The sequence below is a fragment of the Lissotriton vulgaris genome, chromosome 6, assembly GCF_964263255.1.
Source record: "Lissotriton vulgaris chromosome 6, aLisVul1.2, whole genome shotgun sequence".
NCBI classification, from domain to species: domain Eukaryota; kingdom Metazoa; phylum Chordata; class Amphibia; order Caudata; family Salamandridae; genus Lissotriton; species Lissotriton vulgaris.
This window is the reverse complement of record NC_141694.1, coordinates 703,109,011-703,128,985: the sequence shown is the minus strand read 5'-3', so window position 1 is coordinate 703,128,985 and position 19,975 is coordinate 703,109,011. Positions and strand designations below refer to the sequence as shown.

The window sequence follows — 19,975 nt, the reverse complement described above, 5'->3', positions numbered from 1 at the left end:
AGAGTGACTAATAACACCATGAGGGACAGACCATTGCCACATTTTAATGAACAATATAATACTAGGTTATTGAATTTAATCAATTGTTTATGTCGCTTAGGTGGGTATTCCGAAAATCGGGAATACGCTGGATACACCAGATATAAAAATCTGAAAACAACAGTTTTCGGTTACCTGATCTCAAAAAAAATCTGAGTAAAGAGAACCTGGCAAATCTGAATAATGAGTAAGAGGTGTATGAAAATATTCCAGGTTCCAAGCCAACTAAAAATGGAGAATACACACATGTATTTACCTTTAGCCACAACTGCCAACAATACCAACCCAGGAACACTGATCAAGAGTCAACTTTAAAGGCACCTAATTAACAGACAGCTGTGTAGTTTCTTGGAAACATGCAATTATGTCAGTGAATCAAATGTGCCCGGGCACTGGCATGACGTAAACAGACAAGCCAGTTCTCACGAAGCACTGTTAGACACGTTTTGGCCTTTGAAACTTCATTACTGGAAGTGAGGATGGGGAATACGAGTAGGATTTTGGCTTTATGGGACTGTCAAGAGAATGCCTCTGCAGGTGCTCTCCCAGGTTTAGGTCTCAACCTACAAATTTAGACGTTTGTAATCAAAGGCCTATTGTGCAAATTACAACCTACATTGAGAGTTTTGGGTCAGCCCCTTGCCTATGATTGGATGTTTTTCTTGTCCATCTTAGTTTCCATTTCCTTATTCAATGGCTTTCCTCCATACTCTTCTGTTTTCCCAGACCAGGGAGCACAGCTTCTTTACATGATTTCTGACTGAAAGACTTGTTTCCTTCCCTTGTTGACATGAGGGACCTACGGTTCTTCTGCTTCTGCGCCCCATGGGAGTGCATCGCTTTCTTCTCTCTCCCCTTCGCTCATAACCACCCCCTCTTCATCCATTGCTCCAATGCCCTGCCACACCCCTAGAATTTTTTTTTATATTTGATTATTTTTGACTGTTTCCTATGAGAGGGTTCAGCACACTGCTGTCAGACCACTTCTCCAGTTGCTGATCGCCACTGTCCCACTACGGTGCCCACTTATTTTTTTTCCTTTTTTTTTTTTTAAGACATTTTGCCCGAATGTGTTGTTATAATGGCAGAGAGTGTTTGACTTATATGCTAGATACGCCCCTCGACCAAAAAGCCTCAGAGATACATCTGCTCTCTCTACAACAGCTAGTCACCTGACATCAGTGGCTCTTATTTTGGCCAAAAGAGTGGCAAAGGCATAGATGCAGAGGACATTGCCCACAACAGCTCAAGGACATAACCTATATCTAAGACGTGATGGAGACGTATGTGACAGAAAGACATCCCACTGCTCGCCCATAGGACAGATGTGAACCGTTCACTCACCTACTATGCACAACCAGATCTATTTTCTCTTCCCTCTTCCACATGCATGCCCGAGTATGCCTCATGAAACACTTAGACATTTGAACTCTACTGTTATTACGGAGGAGGATTTCGGCAGGCTGGCTAGGGGTATTTCATCAGGTTCACCTCTGGATCCTATCCCTCACAAAATTTGGAAGGAGTATGGGGACGAGCTATTTCCCATCCTTTGCAGGATCTGTAATCAATCATTGACCAGCGGTACTGTTCCGGTATCCTGGAAACAGGCTCTTGTATCCCCGCTGCTAAAGAAACCGTCCCTTAACCCAGAATGTTTACAAAATTATACACCGATTTCTCTGCTACCGTTCCCTGCAAAAATTGTTGAACGCTGGGTAAGCTCGCTCCTCTGTAAACATCTGGAGCAACATCAATTCTTGGACGAAGTACAATTTGGATTTCGCCCAGCCCATAAAACCGAAACGGCCTTGCTCACTGCCATGGAGGAACTTCGAATGCGTGTAGACAGAGGTCAAGCAGTGGCTCTGATTCTGCTTGACCTGTCTGCCGCATTTGATACGGTAAGCCATGATATCCTCCTGGAAAGATTGAGTGAGGCAGGGGTAGGAGGTGTTGCCTTGTGTTGGTTTCGCTCCTTCCTGTTTGATAGGAAGCAGGCGGTGTCTCTCCCGCCTTTTAAATCTGTTTTTTCCCCGGTGTCTCAGGGGGTGCCTCAGGGTTTGGCAGTTAGTCCGATACTATTCAACGTTTACTTAAAACCTTTGATTACGCTGATAAAATCTCATCGGATTACTGCTATTAACTACGCAGATGATACTCAAATCATCCTGTCATGGGAGGGTGTAGAATCGATCCAGCTGGAGTCATTTAATGACTGTATGCGAGACATTGCTAGCTGGTTACATAAGAATTTGTTACAGTTTAACGCCAGCAAGACCGAGGTGCTGCTCTGTGCTGGAAGTCGGATCTCTCCCCCTCTCCCAGATAATTTCTGGCCTTCAGAAACTCTGACTAAGACTCAACCGGTCTCTACTGCTCGTAATCTGGGCGTCATGCTGAATAATAAGTTGAGCATGGAAGCTCACGTGACGAAAGTGGTGTCAAGCTGTTTTGCCCTTCTCAGGTCTCTTCGAAAAATCCTGCCGTTACTTCCTTTACAGGCACGGGCCATGGTAGTCAGATGCACCATGTTGAGCAGACTCGGCTACTGTAACGCTCTTCTGCTTGAGTCGCCGGGTCAGCTGCTAGACAGACTTCAAAGAATTCAGACTGCTGCCGCTAAGCTGGCTCTTGGCTGGACAAGAAGATCCTCCGCAACAGCGGCGTTGACCGAGCTTCATTGGCTATCGCTGAGGTAGAGAATATCTTTTAAATCTCTCTGCCTTGTCTTTAAGGCCCTGCATGGACTTGGGCCTAGTTCGCTGCAAGCCAAATTTGTATGGTACATCCCAAGCAGAGCACTTCGCTCAGCAACTGCATGTTTGGTGAAGGTACCCAGATTCAAGAAGGTCAGGGTTGGAGGAAGATCTTTCTGAGTGGCTGCCGCCAAACTCTGGAATAGTCTGCCCTTGGAGATTCGTCAAACGGAGGAACTTCTCCTTTTTAGGAAACGTGTCAAAACCTGGCTGTTTCCGAGGGTATAACCTGATGGATTTATCTCTGTCATGCTCACCGCTCCTACCTTGTGAAGCCTTAGCGCCAGAATACCTGTAAGGTGACAGCTGCGCTCTACAAATTCACTAAATAAAAAAATAAATAAATAATTATGGTGTGGCAGAAGGTCTATTATATTGGCTTCCCTACAGGTGTAATGCATTTATGCTCAATACTAAGTGATGTAATGTGAATTTTATTTAAAAATCAAAAACCTATCAAAAAAAAACATGCATACCCTCAGCCATTTTTTTTTAAAAAACCTTTACTGTACAGTTCAATAAAATTACAAGCATGGGCCAACAACCGCAGGGGCCAGCCGCAACACAAGAATAAGACCCACTATATTATCAAATGACACAGCTCTTCAGCCGACAGCCCTGAGGTCCGGCAGTGAATCAGGATAAACATTGTATTGAGCTCACAACAAATTACAGGATAAGACGAAGATTTCATTTTATGTTTAACCCTCCCCCCCACCTAAAAAGCAAGGAAGAAGAAACAGACATATCTGGTACCATACATTCAAACACTATGATAAAGTGAGCAGGTACAAAAATAGGATAATCACAGATCAATGTAAAGGGAACGACCGAGGCGCCTGCGTTAGCAAGCACAAAACAGGATGTACTAACAAAGCAATCTATAACCCAACGCAGTCGCCCGCACACAGACCCCGCCCACCCATTGACGCCAGGATAGAAAAAGAAGTACGGTTACCAGATACCGGAATACATACGAAATCAGGATAATACCCCAACGTTATGAAAGGAGAGCGAAAGGAAAGCATGAGATAAAGAAACCATAAAAACTAAACTAACTAACAAAACTATAGACCCATCCCCCCACCCTGCACCCCTGCATGTGGCTTTCGCCTAACCTCAACTAGCAGCGTGCCTGTCGCCCCGACTAACTCAACTACAAAAAGTAAAAGAAGAATGGAGGAGGAGAATGTCATACAAACTCCCGGTCCCCTTTCCCCCCCGCCTGAAACGAACAACCCCTGTCCTAAGACCACAGAGTACTCAAAAATATTATAGACAGAGCCAGACAGGGGAGACGTTGAACACCGCCCAACCTCCCGCAAGCATTACGTTAGCGAATCCCTTGTCCTTTAAAGCCCCGAAATCAGACCCAGACCAACAGTCTCATCCTTGACCCCTCCGATCTTTCATGCGGACTCTGTCCGGTAACACCATCACCGCCCCAGGAGAGTCAAAGTTCGTAGGAATTTCAATTAAGATTAATATGAGACCAGTCGAACACATTGAGTCTCAACAAGCATCCGCCACCGGTAAGATCTACCTCACCGACATGCAGTCCAGATATCCTTTCCTCCGTAGATGTAAAAGAACTACAAGGGCGGGAAGGGACAGTAGTGACTTTCGATTTTTGCTAGTCGTAGTCTCAAGGGGTGAAGAACCAGGTAGCTCCACAAAAATCGGCTGCAATGGTGAATGCAGCGATATCCCCAGAGAAACAATTCCACAAGTATTCTGCAAACAGGTCAGTGGCATCAAGACTTTATCGCGCACGGGGTCTCCATCCTCCTTTACTACGGGCATCGTGGGAGAATCAGTTAGTTGAGAGTCATGCAATAGAACAGAGCCCAGACTTGGTCGCCCAGTTTCGAGGTCACTAGCAATCATTTTATGGACAAGGGTCTCCAGATGCAATTGAAGTGCCCCGATGGCGGCCATTACAGTCTTCAAGGACGGCTCACAGTTCGTCCGATCCGCCTCCACTCGCTCGGTTCCAAGCATGGGCAGGTTCCTGAGAGAGCCGGGTCTCTCCGGGAGAAGAGGCAAGAGCGGAGCGGACGGCAACGGAGGGTGCATTATCGGTCAGGAGTACGCCACCGCGAGCGAGGACCCCGGCCCAACAGACCCGGGAGGAGGCGACCGGGTCGGCGGGGACGGGGACTCCCCCCCCCCCCCCCCACAGCCACAGACGAAGCCTATCACCACTCCTTCAGTATAAAACAGACCAGACGCTCGCCACCAAAAACAGGCCAGGATAACCTCCAATGCAAGAGACCGGACCCTGTCTGAGTCCCACGGCCGATGTTATTCAACTGCAACCCGGCTGGGCAAGTACTCGAGGCCCCGGCTCAGAAGCTGGATTAGGCGAGATCTTAAACACGACACAACTCCGTCAATCTGGGCGATAAATTTCTCGGGACCGCACCGTTAGATTCAGCAACAGTTCATCCACACAGGGGTCGGGCATAAAATCAAGATATTTGGCAGGATCATCAAGCAGCAGACGGAGGTCGGCGGAGCCGGGAGCCTATGCGGCCATCTTGGTTGCTGCGTAGCTCCTCCTCCCCTCCGCCATTTTTTAAATATATTTTTTTTTTTAGGAAAACCCATTACAAGATGGCCACTGTAAGAGCAATGTCCATTTAAGGGGGGGAAACTTTGGCAACCCTACTGGCTTTGACAGTGCTTCTTCTACTTGAATAACTTCACCAAATTAGAGGCCAAGTGAAAAGACTGTGTCTCCCCTTCTACCAACAGTTTTTCAAACAATGCTGAACTCAAACTATGTTCAAGCACCCGAGTCTCCATATGCGCCAACGTGCTCAATATCATCTAAAGCAAATTCACACAGCTCTGATTTTTTTCGCCAATACAATACTGCACCCTAGAATTTTAATATTAACTATAAATCACAGCATACAAAATATTTTCGAAAGGACTTGATAAAGGGGATCCTGAATGACCTTGTCCCAGTTGGCAACTGTCGGGCGAGAGGGAGAATACGTTGAGGACTAGAAGCCTCCGACACCAAGTGCTATTGTGAAGAAAAGGCAGTATCCTAGAATACCGGACATGAGAGGTACGCCTGAGTTTGAAGAACAGTCGCAGATTTAGATCATCAAGTAAATCATTATTTATGGTAGAAAAAAAAAACAAGATACTTTATGGTTCTGGCGCATGATCGAATTCTGCATCACGGATAGTTCTGACATATCACATAATAATGCAAATATATACACACTGAATAAGTGGTGTTTCCTTGACACAGAATATACAGAACTAAACTTAGGGCACCCAATAACAAATGTCAAAGATCACAATTGCATTTTTCGCTAATCTGTATCAAAATACTTCAGAACTTCGAGAAGCAAAATTAACTGCGCAGCCTTCTTTCCGGTGCACACAGTGCTACTTTTCGGTCATCACGATTATCCTCTGCAGACTTTTACAATTGCTCAAAACTTGGTTAGAAAATATCACATTCCTAAACTTATGACAAGCAGCTGGTAGCCAAACCAATATTTTCCTTTTTAATGATTTGCTTTTTATTTCTAATGTTTAGTGATTCTGCCTGTTGGCCAAACTGTACTCAATACAACTTTGAAACTCTGCCCAGCAATAAAATGAGCTTGAACCACTAGGTTTCAAATTAAAATTGGTAGCATCATTATGTATGACCGTTGTGTTAAAGAAATTAATATAAAGACAATTCAATAGGAATATTCATTTAAAAAAACAAAAAACAGCTATGCATTTGAAAACAAGGTATTCTGAACACAGACCGCAGTTTTAAGGTCTAGCCAAACAGAGCATGCACTGTCTCTTGCGAGACCTCTTGTTACCTTAAAAGGGAAATAGAGGCTGTCCACTGCTTACCATTGGCTAGCTTCACTATCACTCTCATTTGCTTAACTTTTATTCGTCAGCTCCCATAGGCTTCCTTAATCTTCGGGTGTTCATCCCTCCTCTGGAGCATGGATGCATATTACTTGTGCCCTTACACAGCTAATTATTTTCAGGCACTACTTTTCTTTTTGTTTAAGCACTCTACAAATGGGCCTGTTTTTCACCTGTTCTGGTCACAATCTGTTGTCAGTGTTCTTGGTTCCGCCCAAATAATACATTTGTCACTTTGCCCGACACAGCATCACATGCACAACTTGTGTCAACAACCCTGTGAAAGACACACATCTACTTTCGAAAAAGACGGATTGTGGAGTATGTGATGTTGAGGACCAATTACATTAACTTTCAAACATTACCTCAAGACCAAAGAGACGGAACAGAAACTAGCTCCACTTTTCACATTAGATGGGCCATCTGGTGCATGATGTCAAAACAGATCACAAAATCCCCACTGATATCAAAGAAGCTACCATTCTAAAATGCCCATTGTAGGCAATGTTAAAATACAGGTTTGGGTAAAAAGAACAGTATTCCCCTCTGCATGCAACTCTCAGGGTAGTGAGGGTAAGCAGTCAGTGGCTTTTCGGAGCGGTAATGTGGGGGACAGGAGCTTAGAACTCAGTCAACTAAGATAATACTGTCCAGCCCAGTTCTTATCTTTTGAATTAAATAAGGTGCTTTAAATCACAGAGAATAACATAATACTACACAGTGCAACTAGGGGGAAGCAGAAACGGCTGTAATCCTGTCTGCGATATTTCTGGAGGCACTACACCCTTCTGAACTCTGCAACACACATGGAGAAAGATAAGCATAAATGGCAAGAATGAGAAGAGTAATCACAATAAGCATAAACAAGAAGAAATCCAATATGGAAATTCAGGGAATATTAACACATGACTGTGTTGCTCGTTATACTGTCACACAGGCTAAACGATTTGATAGATGCAACAGTTAGGAGCATAGCCTTGTAAACCCTGAGCAAAGTGGTCTCACACATGGTATGAAGTATTTAGAAGCTGTGCATAGTTAAGGGGGCACATAGGGCCATATGTATCATAGGGTTTTACCCATTCTGTGTCTATGGGAAAAGGTGTTCATACATATGGCCCTAAGTAACTTAAACTACCCTGAGAAAAATTGAATTCTTCAGGACCCTCCAAGGTAAACCACTACAAAGTATTCTTTGGTAAGCTGAAGCCTATAGATTACAAATGATATTGTATTAGCTATTTGAGAAAATATAAAGATAATAGACTGCTCAAGAGGGAAGCATAGATCCTGCTTAGAACATAAGTCATCAAGCATAAATATGATTTTATTCTGGTTTACATTAAAGCCATTGGGAGTTGTTGGCAGCAATTACAAAGTGTGTTTTAAACCCCTTAACAATGTTGTGAAGTTTGTCATGAATGAACTAACTTTAACACAGGTGCCTTCAGTTACTGTCCGAGGATGGACAACTTAGGGCTTTATTTAGAAAGTAATGTGGTACAATCCTGGTGCTCATGAGCAAAAGTGCTTTGATGCAAGAAAAAGACCTGCCAACTTGAACAAAAATCTAACTGTGCGAGGTGGGGGCATGGCCTCGTGCCGAGAAGTGCCTAACTGGTACTTTTGCACCCACCCTGCCCCTTCACCCCTTCTTCAAAAAAAAAAAAAAACAACCTTGCTGAGGTTGGTTCCGATGTCTTGATGTTTCACACCCCTTAATGGATGTCGCCAGTTCAAACCCTCGGAAAACGAGCTCGAAATCCCATATTTACACTGGTTGTCAGCTCGTTTTCCCTCCCACCATGTAATATTGGCTCCTCACCGGGTGACCGGGTGATGGGATCCAATATTGTGTGTCACATGGTGGCACTGTGTTAGTTGGCTGGTCTGAGGGAACCTTCCATTACAAAGTTATATATAAATAACTGCTGATCATTGAGAATTCACTATTTGCAGTGTCATTCTTTGACACATTACAGTAAGTTAAGCTTGCAATCCACACAATGCATAAAATGGGTCTGGCTTACTTTTGGTTTCCACATTAGTTTCACCACTAATCTCCGTGCTGCTTATAGTCAGCTTATCACACCATGCACACAATAATATCATGTCTCCAATGCTTAGTTTTTTTTTAGGGGCTGCTTAACTAATCCCTGGAATACTTTGCTGGAGACCCACGGAAGTTTGTGCTCACCGTCAGTGCCTTGTTGACGCTTCTCCCCGCTGCTGGCGCCGCTGGACATCGGGCGTAGCAGCCGAGAGGGAGAGGCACTGAACCACAATCCCCAGGTGCCCTCACAGATTCCACGCCTCGAAATGCGCCCGGAGGCGCTTTAAAAGTGCGTGGCAATATCGACAGAGTGGGCTGCTTAACTAATCCCTGGAATACTTTGCTGGAGACCCACGGAAGTTTGTGCTCACCGTCAGTGCCTTGTTGACGCTTCTCCCCGCTGCTGGCGCCGCTGGACATCGGGCGTAGCAGCCGAGAGGGAGAGGCACTGAACCACAATCCCCAGGTGCCCTCACAGATTCCACGCCTCGAAACGCGCCCGGAGGCGCTTTAAAAGTGCGTGGCAACACCCGCATCGCGGGACGCGCGCGGGACTAGCCGGGCTGAGCCCGGGCAGAGGGCGGGCCGTCTGTGGCCGTCCGGGGCAGGCCGTGGCTGGGCTGGCCCACCCCCCTTACTATTGGCATAAGGATTCGGATGATCCAACGACTTTCCAGGTACTGCTGCTCCCCTGCAGGTATCAAAGATAGCTATTGATTGATAACGTAGAAAAATGGGTAAGAACACACCTATGGCTACTCGTTCAAGTACTAGGGATAAAAAATGCCTTAACACACCTTTGCCTACTTTGACTGCCATAGACCGTATGTTACAGAAAACTATCGGAGTCGTTGTTAACGCTATTGAAAGCACGGAGAGACGGCTCTCGTTGCCCCCTAATATGTGTCTACCATCATTGGTTACTAATGAAATGGATATGCTTGCGAACATTTCAGATTCTTTACTCGCCGACTCTTATGCTGAGTTTCCAAGACCAGTGGGAAAACCTGCCTCTCCGTTATCACAGACTATGCCTCTTGTACCACCACCTTTGGGATACAGACTGTCAACAACACCCATACTTCAGACATCAGGACTGTCAGAGGTGACATCTAATCCTACTACTGATGTAATTAATCTTGAGGGCTCGGATGCCTCATCGATCACTAATTGTGACATTTCTGTTAGCAGGGATAATGAGACCCTCCCCCAAAAAAACAATGGGGGAAAATGTAAACAGGGAAAAAGTGCTTTTCGTAATGAAAAATGTACTAATACAAAGATGGGAAAAAGGAATGGCAGACGTAAAAAACACACGTCAGCCCTAACTGTACAAAAACAACAGGGGGAGGCAGCAGTGGACAATTCAAATGCGCCCGAAATTAATAACCCTGGAGAAAGTGATGTAACCAGTGCTGATACGTTACCACCAAATCCTGTAGGTTTTATGCTCTATATGGAGCAGTTGTTGAGATCCTTAACTTTACCACTGTTGGAGCGAATAAAAAACCTCACTAATAAAATAGGGGATTTAGAAAAGCTGGCCCTAGGTAATTCTGAAATACTGGAAAAACTTCTGATTAACGGTTTAGCCGGGGAGACCACAGGTGTGGATAAAACCCTTAATGTAGCAGTTATAGCTAAGGGCCTACCAAAATCTCGAAATAACACACACACTCAGGAAAAAGAGGGTAGTAAGCAAGTTAAACGGCTACCTATAGCCGCAGCAAATACTGGACAGAATCCAAAAAACACTGTTAATGAAGGGGTGGACAAAGAGATTAGGTCGAATAAATCAGGGGGACTACAAATTAAGGCAAATCCCCCAATAGATGCAGCAAAAACGGGCCCTGTTACTCAAAAGTTTAAACAGCCACGCATAGATTTACCACCGGAGTCCATGCCTTACACAGTAGTATTGGTGGGGGTCCCAGAGATTTCAAGCGAAAGAGGTGAAATTTACCCAGAACTACGAAATAAGGTAGTGTTTTGGTTGAATTCTCAGAGACCACTCCCAGGGCACATACAAGCAGAAATCACCTTTGTGCGTAGAGTGGGATGGGTTGGGCACACACAAAAAGATTTATCAGGAGATTGTATAATCGTCAACTTTAGAGACAGGCGTGCTGTTAAACATATTTGTGGGTGGAACTCATTTGAAGGGACTACAGGGATTCAAACCTGGGATCTGTCTAGATTTTATCCCTCTATGTCTCTAAAAACAAGTACATACCCTTACTGGCATGGAGAAAATTGGGAAAATCAGTATGACAGGTTTAACATCCCAACATATAACCGTTTTTCGACCCTACAAGGGATGGAGGGTATTGACTGACTTGTAACAGATTTACACCTCTCTTCCCCTGGAACATTACTGAGCAAATGTACTACTAGCCCTGTTCTAGTTAAGAAAGTTTTAAACCAGATAGAGGGTGGTGACTGTGGAGGTTGTATAGACCCTTGGTCAAGTAAGCAGAGCTTAAGTGCTATAAAACATGTAGGTGAAAATGGAGGGGATATATTGGATGCGGAGTGTGACCTGGGGACTGGGGCTAGTTCAGGGAAGGAGAATTTACTGGCTTTGGTGAGCTGGAATATTGCTGGTCTGAGGTCAAAATTGGGAAACAAGAATTGGATTAATCTTGTGAACAGTCAGGAGGTTATATGTCTACAAGAAACATGGACTATAGCCCCAGACCATGTTAATGGGTTCAGGACATATTTTTCCCCAGCTATAAGTTCGTCTCATGGGAGGGCAAAGGGTGGTTTATGTACCTACGTGTCTAATATGCTTGCTCATGTTAAGATTGAATTTGTTATAAACAACAGGTATTATCATATCCTGAGGATTTCTTTTAACACAGAGTGTCCTTTATGCATAGTCAATTTGTATAATAATGTTCCGCCAGAGGAATTGGACAATATTTTTAAAAATTTAGGAAGGGATATAAAAGCGCTGCTAACACGAAGTTATCGGGACGTCTGTGTTATTTGGGCAGGAGATTTCAATTGTTTAACATGCTCTAGGGCTGAAAAGGGTACCTGTGGTGTTATGCTTGATAGTGAAACTGCTCTGCCACATTTTGAACATACTAGATGTGGAGATATTTTAAATGAGATCCTTTTTGAGAACGATATGGGCTTTGTAAATAGGTTGGTGAATCCGGAATGCCCCTTCGTTCCCACTTTTTGTGGTAGAGGTGCTACATCCACTATTGATTACATAACTATAACCGTGAGACATGGGGGATTGCTTCAGTCATTTACTACCCTTGATAACTCACTGAGTGACCACTATCCCCTGAGATTAATATTGCGTAGGCATCACACCACTTCAGGTAGAATAAGAGCGCCTAATGTACGAGTGGAAAATATCATTATGACCAGGAAAAATGGCTATTCCTTAAAATGGTCAAATGTAGTACCTGCAGATTTTCTTAAAAAATTAGTGAAGAATACTAAACCACAGTTTCAGGCTTGTACAGATCCAAACATGGACGATGGCAAGGTTGTAGACAACTTTTGCTTGATCATTGAGCAAATTAAAAAATTGCTCTGGGTTGAAACAAAAGGACCCAAAAAGACCAAAGTTAGTTGGTTTGACGCAGCCTGTACAAAGGCATATTCAAACCTGAAGCATGCACTACACGCTCCAGTGAAAGATAGGGTGTTGGTTAAGGAGTGTAGATATATTTACAAGCAGGCACTAAGAAAGAGGAAAGAGGCCCTAAAACAAGAGCTTTGGAATTCCCTGTGTAAGGCCTCGTTGAGTGGAGACATAGCAGCTTTTTGGAAAGTTGTAAATTCCCCCTTTTTGAATGATAAAACCACTGGTACAATAGAGGTGGCAATAACAGAAGATGAATGGGTGAAACACTTCAGTGAATTATATTCTGAGGAAGGTGCATTAGCGGACTCTACATTTTATGATTTGCCTAATGGAGAAGCACCCCTCCATAAGAATACCCTGGTACATGAATTCACGGTAGAAGAAGTTAGTGCCAGTATAAATGCAAGCCTGGGGGGCAAAGCACCCGGCCCTGACGGGGTACCGGTGGACCTCTATAAGAATAACATTGAGTTATGGGCCCCGATTCTCGCAAGGGTTTTTAACTTCACGTTCCAGTATGCTTCTTTTTCATCTTGGCAGGAATCTTTAATAGTCCCTATTTTTAAAAAAGGTGACAGACTTTGCTGTCATTGTTATCGTCCGATTTCGCTCTTGGACTCTACCATTAAAGTTTTTGGTAGAGTCATTTTAAATAGGCTACAACTATGGGCTGAAGAAAACAGGATAATCAGCAATTTGCAATATGGATTCAGGAAGGGGCTTGGGACAACTGAACAGTGTCTGAACTTATATATTTTAAAAGAGAAATACACAAAGGTTAAGGGGGGTTGTCTGTTTTTAACATTTGTAGATTTAACCTCCGCATTTGATTGCGTATCACATAGTAAGCTCTGGATGGTTATGAAAAAGATGGGGGTAGACACAGCAATTATTAACTTTTTAAGGGAACTATATCAGGGCGCATCTGCAAGAGTTAGATTTGGAATAGGGGGGGAATGTACTGCACCCTTTGCTATTTTTCGAGGTGTACGACAAGGCTGTGTGATGGCCCCATTCCTTTTCACGCTTTATATAAATAATCTTGAGGAAACTCTGATAAAGGAATGTAGGGATTTGCCGATGGTGAGGGAAAGACCAGTGCCTGCATTGTTATATGCCGACGATGCGGTTTTAATGGCTCGAACCCCACGGGCCCTACAAGCCTTGGTCTCCTCTTTTGCAGATTTTATGAACGGCTTAAATTTAAAGATAAATTGCGCAAAAACTTTCACCATGACTTGCGGTACAGGCGCAACTAAGAAGAAGAAAGCTGTTCTTATTGGCCAGACTTCAGTTGAGTTTACCCCAACTTTCTCCTACCTAGGAGTTTTATTTGACTACACTGGAAAGTGGAATACTACTATTAAGACTAGAAAGCTGTTATTTTGTAAATCTATAGTGGCTCTTAAAAATTTCAGTCATAAACTGGGTAAAAAACCTACGGGGGAAATGTTAAACGTGTATAGGGCTACTTGCGTAGCTATAGTGACCTATGGAGCAGGTCTTTGGGGGTTTGCCAATGTGACATCGCTGCAGGTGGTGGAGAATCTTTTTATGAAACAACTCTTGGCTCTCCCTAAAAGTGCCTCTACGTATGCTTGCCATACAGAACTGGGGGAGCCATATTTAGAAGATATCATTAAGACAGCCCCAATACTGTTATGGCATAGAGTTTGGACAACGGATGAATGCCAGTTAAACCGCCTAATCTTGAATGATGTGTTATGCCTGGAAAAGAAAGACAAAATTTTCTGGCTGTCGTATGTGAAGCAATTTTTTGTGGATTTAGATATGGTACATTATTTTAATGACCCATTGTCTTTAGCTAACATTTCAAGGAAATCCTTGCAGAAAATGTGTATGGTATTCCTTCAGGATAAGAGAGCATTCAAAGAGTTAAAAAAGATAACTGTGGCTGCCCACCAACAAACGGTTATTTCAAGGAAAATGCAGCCATATCTAAAGCTGACACTGAGTGAACATGAGAGGTTTTTATTAACCCGTCTTAGATTTAACCTACTGTTTCGCATATTTAGCTACCCCAAAATGAATGATTGGTCGAAACAGCTGGCAAAATGCCCTTGCGATGATGTATCAGAGCAATCAGATATGCATATTCTTTTCTTTTGTAAATTTTATATGGATTCTAGACGCAGATAAGTTGTCCCCCTACTGAAGATCATGTGTGTTAATCGTTGTCGCCCTGCCTTTTTAGCTGTACAGCAATTGGACAATATTTTAACTGTCGTATTTATTTCCTCATTTTTGAAAAGTGCTCTTAAAATACGCAAATTAATGGTGTTATGAATTTTGATGAACTATTTACTGGAGAGCGGAATAAGAAAATAATGATTTGTATATGGACTTATGATAACAAGTGTATGAATTATTATTATTATTATTGTACTTTTGAGAATTTGCTAAATTGTTTATTCTGGATTGTGATTTTATCTGTACTTTCATGGTTATTAAGTTTCTTTAATAGCCGAATAAAGAAATTTTGACTTTTGCTTAGTTTTTATAGATTTTTAAGACAGGCCAACACAAGGCTTGCAGTGACCTATGCCAGGTGTGAAATACATATAGCCTGACATCCAGACCATACTGCTCGAGGTCAAGGACAAGTTCCAACATAAAATGTGCACGTTAGAATAGTTTAGCAATTGGAGGCTACTTGCAATGCTCCCAGAGTACTCTACAATTAGATATAAATAATTGCAGAAGCTGGAGGGTGGTTTGCTTTCAGAATAAAATGTTTTCTTAAACTATTGTGCACGTTTACTTACAATTTCATTGCTTAGAAGCAGCATTTAGTAAAACATGTTTGATTCATTCTAGTATATCCAAAACAGATTACTACAGGAGAATCAGTGCAAGACCATGGTTATAGGAAACCATGAAAATAAACAAGCATTGGCAAAGCGAATAGGTCTGTCATTTAATGTGTTGACCTGGTTTTTGTGAAACTTTATTGTCGTGCGAGTGGATCCTTCCAAAATATAGCATTGGCTAAACTCAAAAATGTTTTTAGGGTTCAAAAAGCACACACTGCCATAGTAGTCCCTGGCACGGAGGGGGGGGGGGGACAACTTGATGTGCAGGTGTGGTCCATGAGAAACAGCAGAACGCTGTCACTCACAGTGAATGTAGCCATTAGCTGAAATAGGTTGACACACTGCTCCATTGAGTATGCTGTAGTAGGTGGAAGAAAATGTGAATGGCAAAAGACCAGTGGGTGACAATGGCTGGCTGAAGGTTGATATAAATGTATTACGATTTATTTTATTAAAATCTAAATATATTGGCTAACACCAGACCTAATTATGGGCCCGAAATTCTCAAACAAATTCCCAAAAAGTGGACCCATGGTACTTAGTGGAGATTTAGGATTTTCGTGAACTCACAAGCCTTGACAGAAGCAAGCCTGAAACCTGTACTCCCTAGAAAATGTTTGTGAATTGCATTTTCGCATAAGCAAATATCCATATGTACATTTGCTTAAGCGAAAATCTGCAAGTCCACTTTCCATACAACCCTGTTCTTCCAATCTTGAAAAAAAGTTTTACTTCTGTCCCGTCTGGCGTAATTTCCAATTTTTCTCAGTGTGGGAAGAGACTAGAGAAGAGTTGGTAAAAAAACCTTTACACGTTCAAGTTAGTGTATGCACAGACTCAAAGGGTATTCAACCCCTGGAATTCCTGCTTCCAGCCCAGTATGTAGATTTGCAGAATGGTGTAAAAAAGAATAATAATAATAATAATAATAATAATAATAATTCAGGGCATTACTAGAATTGGAGAAGATATTTAATATTAGAATTTGATTACTGAGAACATTGCCATAATTTGTTAAATCATGGTATATGGTATATGGTACCAAAAAGAGCGAGTCAATTTTTCTTTTTACAGGGCAAGTACATTTATGAAACATCTCCATCCTATGGACAGTTAGATATTTTATAAAATTGCACACCTGTCCCTTCTGCAATTCTAAACTGTTCCCTATCTGCAGTCATTAGATTTCCTGTGTCTTCCCAATGACAAAACTATGCAAAAACAGCAAAAACCTTTAACGCCCCACCTCTTAGAACTATTTATTAGGAGGCTCAACGCCCTTTTAATTAGAAAGTTTGGCTAACATATCCTTCTTCATAATTGGATTTAGATTTTTATAAAGCGTTCCGATACCAATGGTTTCTTGGTGCCAAGACCTAAGAATCAACATAATATAAGAAGACGGCATCTTTTGAAATAGATGGATTTCAAGAGTTTTTCTAAAGGCAAGGTAAGGAACAATTTGTCTCAGAGCTGGAGATAGTCAGTTTCACAGTGTAGCTTCCATGTTTCAAAATGAGTCGCCTCCCAGACTAAAATGTGGCCACTTCATCCGTTCTGGTCTTCCCATTAAGACATGAGGGATTCATTTGAGTCCCCTACATTCTATCCTGATTTTTGGTAATCTAGTGATCAGAATGTTGTGGTTCACAGTAATACAGGTTGTCTTTAACGCTAAAATTGTACAGTTAAAAGATGGACAATTCAGGTGCCTGAGATATCCGCTACAAGGTTCAAACATTATGATTTGTTTATTAAGGATGAAAAACATAGTAAAACGAATTAAAAAAACTATTTACAGATAGATGTGGGCAATATTTCTAGGAGAATCTGCACGGTAGTCACAACACTCATAGGAAACAGGTGAGGGTTCAGGGACGGTGTTGTCCTCAGGAATAAATGAGGCAGTATGTCCCTAAAAACAAGATTCAAAACAACATTTCAAAGTACAGTCAATAATGAAAAATAACACAAAAAGTGAGTTCAAGATCATTAATTTACAAAAACCAAAAACATTTATTTAAAATATTGAAAAAGAAAAAAGGAGCAGCGGACTGAATCAGTCAAAGGGTATATACATCTTTTGCCAGGAGGCTCTCATAGCTTACGCAAAATATAGTATTAAGTAAAATCTGAAAAACAGTCCCAAAACGTCAGGTAATCAATAGAGAATTGGACCACATCAATAGTAAAAACCCACAAGTATATGGCTCACACCAAAATTCGAAGATTTATACTGCCAGTCCCACTACAGAAAATGATAGAAACTGCAATGTCAGCATAGTGTGAGCAAAAGCATAATTATTTTGGAAAATCACATATTAAAATATCATATACGCCTATCATCTGAACACTATCCAACTACATGAATGTGGATTTTCTACTTCTGACCAAATGTCATCCGGCGGTATAAGAACAAACTGGATACATAAACAATAGATACAAATCATGAATGAATGAATGAATGAAATACAGCGAGCTAGCAGGAAGGGCCTGGGAAAGTAGCAAAGGCTCTTCCTCCGGAGGTTTCTTCAATAACAACATGTCATACAAAATAAACAGAGCACAGTTTGCTGTGTGCAGTGTCAATGTGAAATAAAAACATTCAATTATTATAATAAAGTCAGCAGTCGTGTTTACGAGTATGTAATCAAGGCCTAGCTGAGGTCTAGTTAGCACTAGGCAATAAAATCAGATATTTTTTTTTTTACACATCAAAACTTTTTCGTTTCAATTGCAAATGTCTCAAATCATTAAATTAATTTAGTTTACATTTAAAGAATCCTCCAACATTTGTGAAATAGGGAAATGCAATGCGTTCCCGAATCAACACCCCTGGCGGTCAGAAACACCTGCATTATAACGTGTTTTCTAATCAAGTGAAACAGTGCACACTTTGCAGAACCAGGGGATTTTAATGTAACCTAAAACATTCCTTAACAAGTCTGTGCAAACGTTTATACAGATAGGGGGGAGAAAAAAACGTCGCTGACAAGAAAGCCACAGGATGGGCCACACTAGTTGCAATGAAATTTCATAGTAAAGACTGCATCTAGAAAAGGATATGGGCGCTGTTGTGCTAGAAAGCAACATGAATTGCTTCCCTTGGTGCACTGTAGTTCTGATTTCTAAGGACTAAAGTGCTGACTCAAAGAACGCTGAGGAATCTCCTGCAGGGAGCACTCCCACTGTCATGTGGCAGGAAACAAAGTGGACTTCCTGCCTTCCACAGCTACTGGCCGTCTACTCGGACAGAGCCTCATCTGTAAATTTTAAACTGACACTTTATGCGTATTTTTAATCATAGCGTTCCAAAGTCCATAGAGCGAATCTAATGCAAAAGAAAGGGCAGGTTGATATAGAGTCATTCGGAAGGCAATATGTTCTCTCTCCAGTTTTCTAATTAAAACAGTAGGCCGCATGTCCCCACATGAAGGCTATTCCGTCCTCTCTTTAGTAAAGAATTAAAAGCATATTCGCCACACAAAAGATTCAGGCATACCTATACAGTTTTGCTAATGATTTTAATTAACTCATGATTATTCCCCACGATAAATCAATTGTGTCTTTGACAAACACCCCCATCTGTCAAAAAAATATAGAACTAAGTATGTGAATTAAACAATGTGCTGCTGCCGAACAAAAGGGCCTGTAATGTCAGATGTAACACCCGAATTCCTTACAGACCTCACAGATATTTGTTGGTTTCCAATTTTCACCCTTATGATTATTCATGTACCCTGACAGCGCAATTAACTTGGGTGTCTGCATATCTCCACCTTCATTAAGAGCCTCATCATTTAATGTCCGTGCAACCACACATCACTGATTGTATTTAATGTCCGTGCAACCACACCTCAATGATTGTATTCGCAATCGCAGCCCCAGAGGCACAACCCTACTGCCAGTGGCATCATTCTTGCAGCCTTTTGCCTTAACCACCCACTAGCTTAGTATCCCCATACTTCCCATCCATCACTACAACCGCTTGCTGACTGTGCCACCTTTCATAAACCACTAAACCTTTATTATTCAATGCACACATTATCGAGCTGGCCAATTTTCTCATACTTCCTATGCCCTGCCATCCTGTGTCGCTGACTGTGATCCTTTAGCCGCCTGTAAGTTAACAACCTGCAACCCTTCTACTCACCTTGAGGCGAATCTCATAGGTGGTGAAGCGGCCCCGGGCCACCCCCACGGTCTGTGGGTTTCCCACCTCGATCTCCAGGAAGTTGTTCGGTGGGCCGTAGGCGTCGTTCAGGTTTTGAGGCTTGCTCATCAGACGGCGGGTATCTGCGATGGTCTCAGCCATGGTTGTCACGGCTTATATTGCCCTCTTTCGCCGCCCCGGCGCTCCCCCGCACCAAGAGCTTCTACCTTGGCGGTCTCGACTCCTGCGGATAGCTTTACTGACAGCGACAATGCGGTCAACACCTCCTCCCACCCCACAGTCACACTGGGTCTTGGAAGAGAGCGGACGGAGAAATCCCTATCCAGAGGCAATCCGCAATGGCGGCCATATTGGAGTTTCAATAGGTCCATTTAGTTTCATAACACCGATACGTCTGAAAAGAATACATTTGAAACAATTGCCGATAAGAGTAATACCATCAATAGCATCCATTGTTTGTTTTATAAATGTGTATCACTCATTATTGTTAGTATCGTTATTGTTGCTTTTATATAAAAACAATTGAGCTAGACAAAAAAGCCCAGAAAACATATGATTTGTGTTTTTTGAAAGCCGACTCTGTAGAACTGTTTCTGCTTGGCCACTACG

At 42.4% G+C, this 19,975-nt stretch overlaps 1 protein-coding gene across 1 annotated transcript in view; it reads right to left on the bottom strand.

Annotated features, from left to right (window-relative positions):
• The window catches only part of SNX3 (sorting nexin 3), a 269,821-nt gene extending 250,165 nt beyond the window's left edge, over positions 1 to 19,656 (bottom strand). The window contains exon 1 of the mRNA XM_086926683.1: positions 19,346 to 19,656. Within this exon, the coding sequence (XP_086782809.1) occupies positions 19,346 to 19,507 (162 nt within the window). The 5' untranslated portion in view covers positions 19,508 to 19,656. The remainder of the gene's footprint in view (positions 1 to 19,345) is intronic.
• Between the last annotated feature and the right edge of the window lie 319 nt (positions 19,657 to 19,975).